Source organism: Triticum aestivum, chromosome 2D, assembly GCF_018294505.1.
Source record: "Triticum aestivum cultivar Chinese Spring chromosome 2D, IWGSC CS RefSeq v2.1, whole genome shotgun sequence".
Classification (NCBI taxonomy): Eukaryota; Viridiplantae; Streptophyta; class Magnoliopsida; order Poales; family Poaceae; genus Triticum; species Triticum aestivum.
This window is the reverse complement of record NC_057799.1, coordinates 93,216,768-93,233,013: the sequence shown is the minus strand read 5'-3', so window position 1 is coordinate 93,233,013 and position 16,246 is coordinate 93,216,768. Positions and strand designations below refer to the sequence as shown.

The 16,246-nt window shown below is 50.8% G+C and overlaps 2 protein-coding genes across 2 annotated transcripts; both read left to right on the top strand.

Moving 5' to 3' along the window:
* Positions 1-391: 391 nt before the first annotated feature.
* LOC123048892 (uncharacterized) lies at positions 392-2,205 on the top strand. The gene is made up of 3 exons (XM_044471917.1): positions 392-1,377; positions 1,489-1,647; positions 1,853-2,205. Exon 1 carries the CDS (start codon positions 479-481, stop codon positions 1,301-1,303), a length of 825 nt encoding a protein of 274 aa, XP_044327852.1. The 5' UTR covers positions 392-478; the 3' UTR covers positions 1,304-1,377; positions 1,489-1,647; positions 1,853-2,205.
* Positions 2,206-12,551: 10,346 nt separating this feature from the next.
* Positions 12,552-13,688, top strand: LOC123048891 (peroxidase 2-like). The gene is made up of 2 exons (XM_044471916.1): positions 12,552-12,812; positions 12,909-13,688. The coding sequence occupies exons 1-2, from the start codon at positions 12,552-12,554 to the stop codon at positions 13,686-13,688; spliced, it is 1,041 nt and encodes a 346-aa protein (XP_044327851.1).
* Positions 13,689-16,246: the final 2,558 nt, after the last annotated feature.

Below are 16,246 nucleotides of genomic sequence, written 5' to 3'. Positions count from 1 at the left end.
TGATGCAGTAGATTTCTTTTAAGCTTCAGTGTTTTTCTTTTCTGTAGAGATCAGAATCTCTTCGCAAAACCCTTGTTTGATTTTCCTTTGCTGATCTCTTCCCAAAATGCATGTAGTAGTTGGCTGTAGAAATTTCCTGTGAACACTAGTGTCATCACTACTAGAGTCTGCAGCAAGTAAAAGTCTCTCCCCCTCTGCTTTTTCACGCTGCCATTGCATGTTCAAAGGGTCATAAAGATGAGACGCCCGGAATAGCAAAACTGCCACTGTCACTCCGATGCATCATCCATGGCCAGTTCCGGACTCGCCGTACCGGAGGAAGCTACGCGGAAGGCTCCGGCTAAAACACGGCTCGGCCTTGCCTTTGGGAACAGTAACGCGTTTCGTCTGCTCAGTCCTCCTGCGCTGCTACAAGCACCACCATCGCCAGTTGCCACCCATCCCATCCCACCAGCGCTTGCACGGACCGAGACCGGCAATGGCGAGCTCGGCGCCTCCCTTCCTCTTCCTCCTCCTCCTCGTCCTCGTCGCCGCTGCCGCGGCGGCCTCGGCCTCGGAGGAGCGCCCGCGCGTCACCCCCACCTTGGTCCAGTGCCACCCGCCGCAGGCGCAGGCAACCGCCAACGCCAGCAGCGCCAAGAAAGCCACGGCGTTCCGCGCCAACGCGCTCTCCCTCCTCGCCAAGCTCCCCGCCGCCGCCGCGCCCACGGGCTTCGCCTCCCTGCGCTCCGCCGGAGTGGTCGGACGCGACGTCGCGTTCGTCCGCGGGCTCTGCTTCGGGTACGCCACGCCGTCCCAGTGCCGCTCGTGCCTGGCCGCCGCGGCCAGGAAGCTCACCGACGCCTGCGGCGCCCGCGGCCGGCGCGCCGGCGTATGGACGGACGCCTGCTTCGCGTCCTACGCCGACGCGAACCCCTCCTCGCCCAACTACGACGGCTTCCGCGCGCGCGTCATCACCGGCGCCGACGCGCTCATCACCAGCACCTCCTACGAGCTGCAGAGCCTCGCCGACCTGGCGTGGCGCATGGGGCCGGTCGCAGCCACCAGCGCGAGGATGCAGGTGGCCGTGGACTGGACGGCCGCGGCGAGTGACTACAGGAAGAACAGCACGGTGCGCGTGCTGGCGCAGTGCGCGCGACCGCACGGCGGAGGAGTGCGCGTGGTGCGTCCAGTACTCGGCGCGGGTGGCGGAGACCTGCGAGTGGTCCTGGTGCCCCGGGCACTCGGCGCGGGCGGGGGAGACCTGCTGCTGGGGCCTCGACGCGTGGCGCGACGGCGTAGCGGGCGCCGTCGTCGGCTTTGACTGCTACCTGCGCTTCGACGTCGCCGTCGCCACCGCCATTGCGCCGGCGCGGGTGCCCCTGCTGAAAAGGCTCGGTGAGCAGAGCACATTGCACCCTCTCTTCCTCCTCTCCTTCTTCGCTAAGTACGTGGGACAGAGTCGTGGAAAGTATTTTGATCTGATCACGGTGGACACAATGGCTGCAGGGAAGTTGATGAACGACCACCCTTTCCTCACCGCGGTGTTCGGGATAGTCGGCGGCGGGCTGGCCGTGGCAGCTTTCTACGTGCTGATTGAGGGGATCTGCCGCTGGCTGGAGAGCAAGATCAGGCCCATCAACAACGCCCCAGTTGTGCCAGTAGCAGGTACGTACAATCTTCTCCACTCATCTGTGCCAGGGATTCAACGAAGGATGTTCTTTCTTTCTGTCGTGTTCAAATTCTAATTTAGCTGAGTGCATTTGCTGGATGTGCACTGCAAGAGATGGATGATCTGAACCTCCAACGTGTTATGCTCTGCTGAAATCTGAATACAGATGTAACCGCATCTGAATTGCTTGTCTCCTTGCAGTTGCAGGTCCAGCGGCCGTCCGGGCGGGAGTGGTGATGGACTGATGGTTTGATTTCAGCAACCGCTCGGCAATCGATCTGCACTGCAGCAACAGCATACTCCAGTAGGCCAAGTCTGTAAATAGTAAAGCATGCGTGCACTAAGCAGTAGCAGCAGCAGTACCGACTCTCGACTCTTGATGCTGCTGATCTTCGGAATCCAGACTTAATTCGTGCTTGCAGATCTCTTATATATAGAAGAGAAACATAAGTATTGAACCTTTAATCCTCGATCCACCGTTGATGCCCGTGTTATGATATATGGGAGTTATTCTCAGCTATGAAGTTATCATGAACTTATTATATTTTTTTCAAGAGTACGTCAACGGCATACCTTATCTTTATAGAAGATAGAAAGAATAATGTACAAGAGAGACACGAGCTAGATGTAAGCATCTGAGCTCGGCCAACACCCATTACACCCAAGCCACTATACTCTCTAAAGCTACTCTCTCACAAAATGGGTTAAACCACCAACCCTACACCGGCTAGTCTCCATTGTTGCACTTCTGTGAAGATTTCATCTGCCAATTCTCTCGGGGTTCTCTGTTGCTGTAACCTGTTAAATACACGCGCGTTCCGCTGCTTCCACAACTCCCATCCGACCAAGATGATGAAAATGTCGTATCCTCTTTTTAGGCCCTTAGGCATACCCATCCTAGTCTCGATCCACCAATCGAGGAAAGTATCATCAACTACCGGAGCCCGAATAGTCAGGTTTAGATCTTGAAAGCAGATGTGCCACACCTATCGTGCATACCCACATTTGACCAAGATGTGTTCGGCATTGTCTTCGTCCTGCAAACATGTGTAGCAAGCAGACAGTTGATCTTGTAGGCCATGCTTTGCCCTTCGGTCAGAAGTCCAGATACGGTGCTGCACAGCCAGCCAGATGAAGATCTTGCACTTCAGCAGTGCCCAACTTTTCCAGATGCAGGAGGCATACGGAGCCCTTTCATCACCGAGGCAGAGTCTTTGGTAGGTTGTCCTGGCAGAGTATAATCCTGAAGGATCAGCGGGCCAAGAGAAGTAGTCCGGATTGCTAGGATCCCTTTGGACTGTGTTAATGGCCAGATTCAAATGCACCAACTGTAAATGGCCAACGAAGTTCAGCTCCCCGTTGATATCATGCAACCATCTACCATTCTCCAACCCTTCACTAACCGTACGTTTGTTCCTTGTGCGAGTGTCGACCAAAGCGTGAATCATGGGTGCAATATCAGTCACCGCAAAGCCATGGATCCACCGATCCCTCCAGAAAAGGACCTTTGTGCCCTCCCCCACCTCAATCTTGACCATGCTATCAAAAACAGCTCGTGCATCCTCGTCCTCGATCATGCGCAGGCCCTGCCAAGGTCTCTCCGGGTCCGTGCGTTTCAACCACTCCCATTTGACCCTAAGCGCAAGACCCTGCAACTTAAGGTTCTTGATGCTGAGCCCTCCAAAGCACGTCGGCTTGCAGACCGCATTCCATGCTACCATGCATTGGCCCCCCGAAACTTTATCCTTCCCCGCCCAATAGAATGCTCTCATCCATTTGTCAAGCTCCTCGAAAACCCACGCTGGTGCGTCTGTGTTCATGAAATGGTGGATAGGTTTCGCAGCAACCACATACTTGACCGGCACAAGACGCCCGGATCTTTGCAGCAGACTGCGTTGCCAACCAGGGGCACTCTTCTTCGCTCTATCCAACATGGGCTGCCAGTCCGTCTTCTTAAGCTGATGAATGGCAAGTTGCAAACCAAGGTATTTGCAGGGAAACTTCCCCAACTCGCACTGGAGCAGGTTAGTGACCCTGATTTTGTCTTCCTCTTCTCCATGAATGAGGATAGCAGATGACTTGCCATAGTTAACTCTCAGACCAGACGCATCTCCAAAGGCTTTGAGCGCCATGGTCACGAACCTGAGGTCGACTTCATTAGGCCTGACAAACAGAGCCACGTCACCGGCATATATCGACACACTTTGATTACGCCTGATGCCGGTAAACGGCTTCAAAACACCCTCCTCCACGCCCTTTACCATGATGCAAGAGAGCGCATCCATTGTAATGATGAACAATAGAGGGGACACCGGATCACCTTGTCTCAGACCTTGAGCGAGCATAAAACTTCTGCCAAGTACGCCATTGACGAGCACTTTAGTAGAAGCCGTCCGCAGCAGAATGGCGATCCATGCCAACCATTTCTGCCCAAAGCCTTTGCGCCTCATCACCTCAAAGAGGAAGGGCCAAGATATAGAATCAAACGCCCTCGATATGTCTAGCTTCAGGAACACCCCAGCTTCTTTACGCGCATGGATCTTTCTGGCCACTTGTCTCACTAGGAGAAAGTTATCATGCAGGTGCCTGCCACATATAAACGCAAACTGATTTGCCGTGACAATTTCCTTCATTCTTCTCCTCGCACGGTTAGCCAGCATCTTGGCGAAAAGCTTAGCAGCGCTGTGGGTAAGGCTAATAGGGCGAAAATCACCAACCATCTCCGCATCGGGTTTCTTTGGGATGAGCACTATATGTGCTTTGTTGAGCTTTCCAAAACCCCTCCCATCCTGAACATACAGCTTCATCATCATCGCCATAACATCGTTTTTTATGATCGGCCACGCCCTCTGATAGAAAGCAGCAATGAAACCATCCGGCCCAGGGGCCCGATCCGGTGGTAGCTCCTTGATGGTGTTCCAGACTTCCTCCTCCGTGAAAATGTTATCAAGCTCGAAAAGATCATGAGTCTCCATTCCCACAAAGTTGAGGTCAAGATCTGCCTCTCTGGTCGTTGCATGACCCAGCAACTGCTCGTAAGCCTCGGTGAAGATTTCTCCCTTCCTCTCTTGCTCAGTAATGAGCTCCTCATTATGCTGAATGTGAGGGATAAAGTTTTTTGATCTCCGCCCATTCGCCACGGCCTGAAAAAGCTTGGTGTTCGCGTCTCCTTCGCGGATCCACCGCAGCCGTGAGCGATGGCGCTCAATGGTACGTTGCAGAGAGGACAGCCCCAGGACCGCCAGTTTGATAGTCTTGTGAAGCCATAGCTCAGCGGGGGTGAGAGCACGCTCCTCCATGGCGCGGTCAAACCTGAGGATGACATAGTTGGCGATAGTGATCTGCATCTTGATGTTGCCAGACTTCCTCTGCCCCAAGCTTGCAGCGCGACAGCAGTGTTTCTCAGAAGCGCATCCATCCTCTTGAAAGGGTCGACAATGTTCTCATCACAAACCCATGCATCCCTAACAGCTTGATCAAACCCCTCCAGTTTAGTCCAGTACATCTCAAAGCGGAATCTTCTCTTGTGGCAGAAAGGAGCTGAAGTAGATAGATGGAGCGGGGCATGGTCCAAAATGTTGGTGGATAAAGCTTGGAGGAGGACGTCCAAGTGAGAAAGCTCCCAGTCCACTGTCACCAACACACGATCAATCTTCGTCATCACCGGTTGATCCCTTTCATTAGTCCACGTGAATCTCCGGCCATGCATGTAAACCTCCTTAAGTTCATTGTTATCCACGAACTCCTTAAATCTCCTCATGATGCGTCTGTTGATGTTATTATTGCTCTTGTCGTCCGCCCGAAGGATCATGTTAAAATCACCAAAAACCATCCACGGCCCAGGGCAAGCCGCGCGCAGAGCATGAAGGTCACAAAGAAATTGAGTTTTGGGGCCCTCACCTTGCGGGCCGTACACCACCGTAACCCACCAAGTCGATCCGCCCTTATCATGCACGAGCCCTGTGATAGAGTTAGCGTCACGCACTATGTTATTCACAGGTAGCACCGCTATCCCAAGCAAGAAGAATGCCCCCACGAGTCTCCTCAGCCGGCACATAGTCAAACCCATCGAAAGATGGGCCAATGCATTGCATAACGATGAATGGATCAATTACATCGAGCTTAGTCTCTTGAAGACACACAAGGTTAACCTTGGCCGCCACTGCGAACTCCCTGACTGCATGCTTCTTGGCAGGGTTGTTAAGACCCCTTACGTTCCAACACAGCACATGTGGGTTATGATCCATAGAGATCGCGAGGGAAAACTACCACCCCCAAACCCAGCGATCAAGCTGGGCTTGCCACCATCGTGTTGCCGGCCCTCAGTTCGCATGCCGGTGGCACCTCCTTCCCAAACAAGGCAGTGATCACTTTGATATGCTGCTCACGGAGAGGGGAGTCAAAGATCTCCGCAAGCTCGGCAATAGAATCCTCATTTCCTTCCAGATCTTCCGGGACCAAACCTAGTGCCCGCATGAACACATTCTCCGCCTGCGTAGCCTTCGTGGGAATCGACGACATCGCTTGCTTGGCTCCTCGAGTAGTATGGCGCGGCGTGAAAGGCTCTGCTTCCGGTCGCAGCGATGATTGAACTTCCTGAAGGAGAGGGGGCGCCAGCTTGCGAACGAGGGCATTACAGAACCACTTCAATTTTCCGAAAGCAACGGCCTCTTGTGGCTTCATGCCACCATTGCATGCCAACTCCCCGCTCTGCATGTCACAATTTACGTGTGCATTATGCTGGCCAGCCTCAATCTCCTGCATGGTCGCCACTTGTCCAGATACCACCCCGTCCCCGCCTGCTTATGGATCCACGCCAATCATTGGCACCAACACACCCTGCATGATGGACTGGGCACCGATCCCCACAGATCCACCGCTCCCCGCCTGGTCTCCGATAGGCCCGGGTGGGGCTAGCTCCTACGCGATCCCGAGGGGATCCGGTGTGGTGGGCATGATCCCAGCCTGCGTGTGGCTCTCCGCACTTCTAGACGCAACTGCTGCCTTGTCTCCCCTGTCACGTAGCTCTGCCCTGTGTACCTGACCCGCTGCTACCGCCAAATCTCCAGTGGGGTCATCCAACTGCTACGACAAACCTGACCCGCCAATCACGTCCGTGGTCATGTCCGGCCGGACAGCCTGTATCCGCATCTCCTCGGGCTCGCCAACGTTATCCACCGGGGTCACGTCTACCCGATCAGCACGGCTCATGATTGGGGCCTGGGTGTCCATCCGATCAGCCTGCTGAATGATTGGTGCCGGAATCCTCGCCCCCTCTCCACTGGCCCGTTCTGGAACAATCGGACCCACCACTTGCCTCGTCGAAGCGCATGCGCCAATGGAATTCAAAATTCGAACCGTCTCCGTCGCATCCTTCTCCACCTGGCCGGGCCCAGTAGCGATCCGGTCAAAAGTAGACTGACGGAACGTCAGCCTATCATGAACGCGGACCCCTGTCCCACCACGGCTTCTCTCTCTTGCCTGAGCCATGGGGGGAATCTTCCACTCCGACGGTGTTGCGATGCTGCGGGCCACGCCGCCGGCATAACTCCGGCCACCGCCCATGCCGGCGGCATTGTCGCCCCGCAAGCCACGGACCCCAAACTGCCAACCAAAATTCTGCGTGTTTGCGCCTCCTCCCAGATCCATCTCCGAGTCCGGCAGACCGCTCTGGCCACTGTCCGACGAGCCGCCCAAGAACCAAGGTTCCTCACCCTCCGGGAACGATATCACAGCGTCCAGGTGAATGAGCACTTTGTATTGCAATGTCTTCGGCTGGAAAAGATCCCTCTGCTCCTCCGGCTCCGGCACCGCGAGCCAACGGCTGGTGGGGATTTGCTCCGGGTCCGCCGTCCAAGCCGACAACTTGAACGCAGCAAGATCCGATCGAGCAGAGGTCTCCGGCGCAACAGAGTCGATGATACACGCGCCGCCCAGCAAACTCTCAATCACCTCTAACTCCCATGCATGCGCCGGAATCCCCTCGATGACCAACCTCACCTTGAAGCGCATGGCCGCGAACACCGCCTGTGATTGCCTGATCCACTGCCGGAACGACAACATGTGCCCACGGAACTCCAACACCGGACGCCTGCTCAACTGGTTCCGGTCCTCCTGCCTCGCAAAGACCACCAAGAAATCCTCCGGCCAGAACTTGTGCACAGAAAACCTATCCTCAAGGATGCCCATCTTGTCTTTCAGAGCACGTCGCACCAGCTCCGGCGAGATCTCCGACCTGTCCCCTCCAATGTACACCACCATGGCTTTGTGAAGCCGGAGCTCGATTTCATCCATGGCGCGGGTCCTCCTGACCACGCACAGCTCTGACGGCTCCATCTCCGGATCAACAGCCACCTCCAAGCGCGGCGCGACGAGCAGAGGCCACACCGGGTCCGCCGCAGGATCAGCCGAGGGCGGCGGGGGTGCGGCCCTAGCAGACGCAACGTGGCTGGACGACCCAGGCCCCACCGCGTCCCGCGGCGCAGATCGGTGAGCCACCTTTGCCGCCGCATCGCGACGGAGCTCCTCCACCGGTGATGGGCTGCGGGGCCACTTACACTGCGAGGCGACATGGCCGGGGAGCCCGCAGCGGAAGCACACCACATCGTTGGTGCAATCCTTCAGGAAGTGCCCTTTGGCGAGGCATCGGAAGCACTTGTCCCGCATCTCTGGCGAGACCTCCTTTCTCGTCGGCGAAGGGCGGCGCGGAACCCCGTCCGGCAGATCCGCGCCCACCCTCCTCTTCCACAGGGTCTTCTTGGAAGCAGGGGCCGCCTGCCACGGGGACACCCGCCGGCAAGACTCCTCCACCGCACCCTCCAACGGAAGCGCGGCCGGCGACGCGCCAGGAGCCAGCGGGACAACCACGGCCTTAGCAGATCCCTCGGAGTCTGAGGAGATCCCCAGACAAGAGACGACGGGCCTCTCCCGAGGGAACACAGAGTTGACGGAGCGGGGGCTCTCAGCCATGGCCACGAAGCAGGGAGCGGGAGCGGAGGAAAGGGAAGGGTGGTCGGCGCCGCCGGACCGGAAGGCGGCGGGTTTGGTGGACGCTGGCGTCGGAGTGACGCGCGGCGGTGCGAGGGCTCACGCTCTCATGCTCGCACGCCGTGACCTCCCGGTCGGTGGATATGTCTTTTTCGGGGTTAGGGTTCTAAGGAAGTGGAGGAGAGGCGGCCGGTGTGATTCCTTGGTAATTTACCAACTGCATGCCCACAAACATGCAATGCACTACAGCGACGACGAGCCCGGCGCCTATGTGAGTTGCCATACTGTTTACATACTGTTATGGGCTCCAAAACTTATCTCAGTTTTTTTCTTTCTGAACAACAAAAACTTATCTCAGTTGGGTGTTGTCGATTTGTTTACTAGATGATACCCCGCACGTTGTTGCGGGAATATTTTGCAACATTTTCAATGAGATTCACCGCATGAAACATGAATATTTTAAGTAATAAAACATATATAAGAGCTAAAGTTGATAATACATATTAGTTATTGTGTTTGATTATTGTTAGTTGTAAAATATTTATTAAATATAAATAACATAATGAAATGAAAATTCTCATGCATGTTTGCATGTTGAGGTGAGTCTTTATCCATACATACATGTTGCATAATAATGTGGCATGCTTGCATGTTGAAAGAATAAGTTGGTGGAGGTGGGCCATTTTCCCATGCATGTTACGTGATGAGGTGGCGTGCTTGCATGTTGAGAGAAATAGGTTAGTGGGGGCTAGCTATTTAAATATAGAAGATGCCATTAAGTTACCTGGTTATTCACAGGCAATTATGATGAAAACTAAAACTCCTTTGGACTGTTTTAGCATATTGTTTTTCCGAGCTCCGAAGTTATCATCTGGTAATATGCCCGTTACCATATTTTTCATATGTTACCGGCTTTAAAACGTAATCGTGGCGGGTCTTACGCCAGCTTGTTTTTAGCTCAAAGCTATGTTCATTTGTTTAGAGATGTGTAGCCATTTTGATTCGCAAACATATGCAGAAAGTTGATGCTTTTGCAACATGTCTCGAATCTTATTTGTTCAGATTGTTAACTTGTTCGTCTTGGAAATTTATACTTCGCATCAAAATTATAAAATCTCTATGCCTATATAACTTTTCTGAAAAAAAAAGGCTCTCCGTATAGACAAAATACAGCCAAAACCCTCTCTGTTTAGTGTTTAGCTCTTTGTTCACCTTCAATTGTAGAAAAAAACAAAAACAAAAACACACACAGAATTGACGTAGCCCAGTCCAGCACTGCGAGAACCCATCCTTTTCCAGCCCGTCCACTCTCCTGCTCTGAAATGGGCCCAATCCTGCAGCTGCTAGTACCGACTGTTGATGCCGGAGTGGACGATCCAGAATCAAGCTTAATTAGCTGTTCCGTACCGCGCGTCCGCCGACGTGTAGTGTGTTCCGCCGCCGGGGCGAGCATCTCCCGGCGAGGCCTCCAACACCTAGGTGGGATCATGTGCCACGAGTAGAGGAAGACGTACATGGGGCTTTTGTCGCTGTGCGAGCGGACTCCGGAGGCCCCAATCCTAGATCAAGGGAGCGGCCGATCTCCTCCCTCCCTCGGCCGCTGCCGTTGGTGGCGGCCACGCCCGGCTGCCAAAGGCGGCACGCCTAGACGGCTCCCCTTCGCGCAGACGTGGGTTGTCCCATGGGCGGTGTAGGCAGCGGCGTACCGTCGCCGGCTCACGGCTGGAGGCACGGAGGAGCGGCGGACCTTGGGGAGACGGGCAGCGGTGTGCTGGTGGCGGACGGGCTCGGTGGCCTGTTGACCGTTCTTGCCCGCAAGCGCTTTCAAAATGATTTGACGCGATAAACTGTCTGTTTAATTAACTAACTACACAAATAACTAACTGCCTACCTAATTCTCTACATGCCTAATTTACCGTAAACAAAATCAATTAATTATCTGTCTAATTGAAAAAAAAATCTACTTCTAATTATCTGTAAGCATAATTAATTGTTTGCCGAATTAATTGGTTGCATTAATGACTCAGTTTCAAAATTGATTCGGTGCGAAAAAATCCTATTTAAATGGTTTGCTTTTTAAATTGATTTGGGCCTCGATTGCTAAATTATTTTCGCATAAATGACTGCTATGAATAACGACTACATAAATATTCCCTTTGATAGTAGAGATATTACACATTTGACTCGGTTACCGAGTATTGTAGGACACATTTTCTTAAGTAATTTCTTGACGTTTGAATGGACACACTTGATTTGAGAATGTAGCTTGCCTGACTCTGTATGCCTGACGATAAGTATAATATGACCGCATTCACAAACTCGTGTGCGTGGTGGTCCGACGACCCGCCTGCCACTCCAGAGGTGGGAGTGTGCATGGAAGAACAAAACAAAAACATCATGGAGGGGTGGTTATGGGAGGTGAAGGCAAAAAGAAACTGTGTGCACCGGCCTACCAACTCTCCTCTAGTAGTAAGATATATGTGATCTGATTAGATAAGAAAATATATCTGACTTGGTAAGATAAGAAAAAATATATGTTATTTTTCTTGTATTAGAAAAGTAGTGATTGTCATTTAATAGTAGAGATAATGATAACAACAAATGTAAGCACATTGCGGAATATCTTATTTTATTTTGGAAGATCATCGAGAAAAATCTTATATCTTTCTTTTAACAAGGTGATCTCACATATATGGTGCGAATTCTGAATTCCTAATTACACGATTGAATTGAATCAACACCTGCCAAAGGCCAAAACAAGATCTCCCTATTTAATGTGATTTGATTTTTTAATGGGAGGGGGATAATAAAACAGTAGGAGGGAGTGGTGGGAGGTGAGACAAAAAAACCAGACGGAAATAAACAGGTGAGGAGAAGTTACCAACTCCCCCTCTAGCACTAGGAGTAGAAACATATGTGAGTTGGTAAGATAAGAAAAAACATTTGTTACTTTTGTTGTATTACGATTGTTGTGATTGTCATTTAATAGTAGGGATAATGGTAACAATATATGGAAGCACATTAAGCAATATCCTATTTTGTTTTGTAATGTTAACGAGAAAAATCTTATTTTGTCTTTTACGAAGGTGATCTCATATATATGGTGCGAATTATGAATTCTTAATTGTGATTGAATTAAATCAGCACCTGACAAAACAAGCACGAAACAAAGTCTTCCCATTTAATGCGATTTGATTTTTAATGGGAGGAGAAAATAAACCAATGAGAAGGCAATGAGAGGGGATGGTGGGAGGTGAGGCAAAATAAATAAATAAATAAACCGGTGAGGAGAAGCTACCAATGTTGTGTATATCTTGTAATAGTCCTGTAATAATCCTACTTGTGAGGAGAAGCCCTTTAGGAGTAGATAGAGATATCTTGTGTATATTCTAATCGATCTTGTAATAATCCCTACTATTGCTCCGTTGGGGAACCCAAAGAACAGTACTGCCAAAGAATATCAGGTGCTCCGGAGGATGCTCCTGCTCCCATGCTCCGACGTGATGTCCGCCGCTGGATCTCTGATTCAATGGGCGACATTTGATCAATGCGAGTTTTGCAGAAAATCCTTCAAACATCACTGAGATAATGCTTTGGTCCACATTCCCGTAATACTAGTCATTGGTTACTGATATACAGCTGAGGTCGCATTGGAGCACCTAAGCTGCAATGTCAGCCGGTTGGGCTTTGAGATTGTGCTCGCCATGCATGTTCCTGGTTGACTTGACCACACACATGCTACCTACCATCGGTTCAAGAAACAAAAACAAAAGTTTACACGAGCACATCAAGTTTCAGGGTCAGCTTCGACCTATAAATAGGCCTGCAACACATCAAGTTTCCTTCACCCATCTCTGATCAATTCCCTCCTCCACTCTCTCGAGTTCAGTATTAGTTTCGAGAGCTAGCAACCATGGCTAGTAGTGAAAAGAAGTTTGCCACCTTGGCTCTGCTGCTAGCATTGCTTGGCTGTGTGGCGCGCACGTGCGAAGCGAGCTATGGGTTTCTTCCTCCTCCTGCCCCGTCGCTCACCTACGGTCACCACCCCAAGGCCAAGAATACTTGCTATGGAGCGGAGATGATCGTTAGTAACATTGTAAAGGAGGAGGTGAACCGCGACCGCGGCATCGGCGCCGGGCTCATCCGCCTCTTGTTCCACGACTGCTTCGTCCAGGTATGCATATATCCAGAGTTACATACGCTGTACACATCGATCTCTGGCATGCATGTTTGCCATTTGACGTGAACAATTCATGCATTTCCATGCCAGGGTTGCGATGGGTCGGTCCTCCTTGACGTTAGCGCCACGCCCAACGAGCCGACCGAGAAGGACGGCATCCCCAACAGGCGCAGCCTCCGCGGCTTCGAGGTGATCGACAGGATCAAGGACGCGCTGGAGGCCACGCCCGGGTGCGAGCGTGTCGTCTCGTGCGCGGACATCGTCGCCTTTGCTGCGCGCGACGCCACCTACTTCCTCAGCAACGAGACGATGTACTTCCAAATGCCGTCAGGCCGCTATGACGGAAACGTGTCCCTCGCTAGCGAGACCCTCCCCAACCTGCCCCCTCCCTTCGCAGACATCACGATGCTCGAGGCTTTGTTCACCAACAAGGGCCTCAGCCTCGACGACATGGTCACCCTCTCCGGCGCACACTCCGTCGGCATCTCCCACTGCTCGTCCTTCCGTGACCGCCTGCCGCCCAATCCTTCTTCGGACCCCATGGCCATGAACTCTACGTTAGCCAACTTGGTGACAAGCAAGTGCAGCAGAGGCGACAACCCTACGGTCGATCAGGACATCTACACCCCTGGATACTTGGACAACCAATACTACAAGAACGTGATAAACCATGAAGTGTTGTTGAAATCAGATGCCGCGCTCGAGTCGTCCAAGACAATTGAATCCGTGAAACAAAATGCTAAGCTCTCTATAGACTGGAAGCTAAAGTTCGGGGAAGCCATGGTGAAGATGGGCAACATCGACGTGAAGACCAGCAAGAATGGAGAGATCAGACACAAGTGCCGGTCCATCAACAAGAACTACTCCTGAGTGACTAGAAACCGACCAGAGTTGTGTGTGTTATTATGGACTTTCCATTATTGTTCTTCATTTAATTATTATTTTGCACTAAGGTTGTGTAACTCATTTTCTCATTACATTTAATTTACTGAAATTGTTATCGGTGTACTCTTTTAAATTTATAATTACTTAATGAGATTAATCGGCATGGCTTTGTTTTAGAGGCACCTGTCACTTTTCCCGGTAAGGCACATTTTTTTGTAAACTCGACATCCGCTTCTGCCTCCTATGTTTGACCTCGGCTCTTCCCGGCATAAACTTAGAAAGAGCATGTATTATGACGGTTGTAATATTCCTACATCCAACCTGCCAAGCGATTTTGTGCATGTTGTGACAGTCAGACTTCGGCTACACCCATCTGAGGTACTTAACCGATTTAAATTAGAAGTAACAATCACATAGGTGTTCCGGCACTCCCTCAGCCGAACAATACGGACATAAAGGGGTAAACATAGGAGCCAGGCAACCTATTGAGCCAGGACACAAGTCGAAATCGATGCATATAATGGCGTAAGGTCCGAGGAAGTCATCGGCGGCTCCACGGAGAACCTTGATGCTTTTTTTACTGGTTGTCTTTGTAGCCCTCGAGTACCTGCATTGGCGCTTAACAATGTCCGACGAGGTATTCGGTCCGAGGAGAATGAAATAGCTTTAGCGATTAAAATTGAATGAGAGAAAGGATTCACCATGAGTGTATGCGCAAACTGTGGGTGTTTCTTTATTCAATATTAAAAAGAGTCGAGCCGAAATATCTAGCTAACGATGGATACATGCTTAAAGATATTACAAATCATCGTGATGGGTCCGAACTTCCGGTTGTTAGATTCTCTGGATCGGTTAGGCTAGATCAATCCGGTAATCCTACCTTCTCCTTGGGTTGATGAACTCGAGCCGGAGCCGGTCATGGCGAAGTAGTGGCCGGTGATGGCAGAGAGTGGATGGCGGTGGTGGAGCTTCCCGTGAGCACCGCGCTAACCCTAGATCGGTAGGGAGTGTCGGTGGGGTTTGTGGCAGTGATTAACCTCGTAACTCGTGCCCCGACCCCCACCTCTGTTTATATAGTGCGGGTCATAGGGGCCTACCAACCATATTGAGGGTTGGGCGCCCCCGATCAGGGCGCGGATCTAAGGGCCCGGTGGGCCGTTGGGCCCACACAGTGGAGATCAACCTAACATTCTCCCCCTTGATCTCAACTTTACTTTTAACCTTATACTTTCTAGTTTATTTGTTTCATCACATATTGGTACATAGAGCATGTTTCGTCGTCACAACTTAATTGCCGATAAAATCATACAGCTACAACATACGTTTTGTTCAGAAACAAATTCTGTTCCTTTTGGGCCTATCCAGGAATCATAAGGCTTTCCCTTAAACCCATGCCGGCTAAGTGTTCCTTGAACCCATTGGGTGGTGGTAAGCCTTTCGTTAGCAGATCCACAAGCATATCCTTTGTTCTTATATGCTCGAGACTTATAGTTTGATCCTGGATTTTATCTTTCACAAGATAATACCTTATCTCTGTTGTTTTGGCAGCATTACTCGACTTGTTGTTGTGAGCATAAAATACTGCGGGCTGGTTGTCAGAGTACATCTTTAGTGGTTTGTGAATACAATCTACCACTTTCAAGTCGGGTATAAATTTCTTTAGCCATATCGCCTGCCCCGTGGCCTCGAAGCATGTTATGAATTCTGCATACATCGTGGATGATGCAACTATGGACTGTTTGGAGCTTTTCCACGAAATAGCTCCCCCGGCGAGGGTGAATACGTATCCTGACGTAGATTTTCTATCATCTTTGTCCCCTGCAAAATCTGCGTCTGAATACCCTTTTATCTCTAGGGAATCACTTCTCTTGTATATTCATGTAGTCTTTCGTGCCTTGCACATAACGCAATGCTTTCTTTACCATCTTCCAGTGCTCTATGCCTGGATTCTCTTGATATCTACCGAGTACCCTGGTGATAAAGGCTAAGTCAAGGCGAGTGCACACTTGTGCATAATGTAAGCTGCCAACTGCCGAAGCATATGGTACTGCTTTCATCTGATCGATCTCGTACTGGTTCTTGGGACATTGGAATTTCCCAAAACTATCGCCCTTAACTATAGGAGCAGGTGTGGCTTTACTCGCATGCATATTATACTTTTTAAGAACCTTTTCTAAATATGCCTTCTGCAATAGTCCTAAGACTCCATTGTTCCTATCTCGATGAATTTCTATGCCCAAAACATATGGTGCTTCATCAAGATCTATTATATCAAAATTCGAGGATAAGAACTTCTTTGTTTCTTGTAGTAGACTAACATCACCGCTAGCAAGCAGGATATCATCCACATACAAGATTAGGAAACTATATTTCCCATTTTTAAACCTTGCATAAATGCAGTTATCCTCAATATTTTCTTTAAATCCAAAAACTTTTAATCGTTTGATTAAACTTTAGATACCACTGCTAGAGGCTTGCTTTAATCCATAAATGGATTTGTCCAGGCGGCATCCCATATTTTCCTTGCCTTCCATGATGAAACC

Excerpts from the sequence above, each read along its gene's own strand:
- LOC123048892 (XM_044471917.1), top strand. The coding sequence starts at position 479 with ATGGCGAGCTCGGCGCCTCCCTTCCTCTTCCTCCTCCTCCTCGTCCTC.
- LOC123048891 (XM_044471916.1), top strand. The coding sequence starts at position 12,552 with ATGGCTAGTAGTGAAAAGAAGTTTGCCACCTTGGCTCTGCTGCTAGCA. Across the intron at positions 12,813-12,908 it reads TCCACGACTGCTTCGTCCAG|GGTTGCGATGGGTCGGTCCT; the intron begins GTATGCATATAT and ends TTTCCATGCCAG.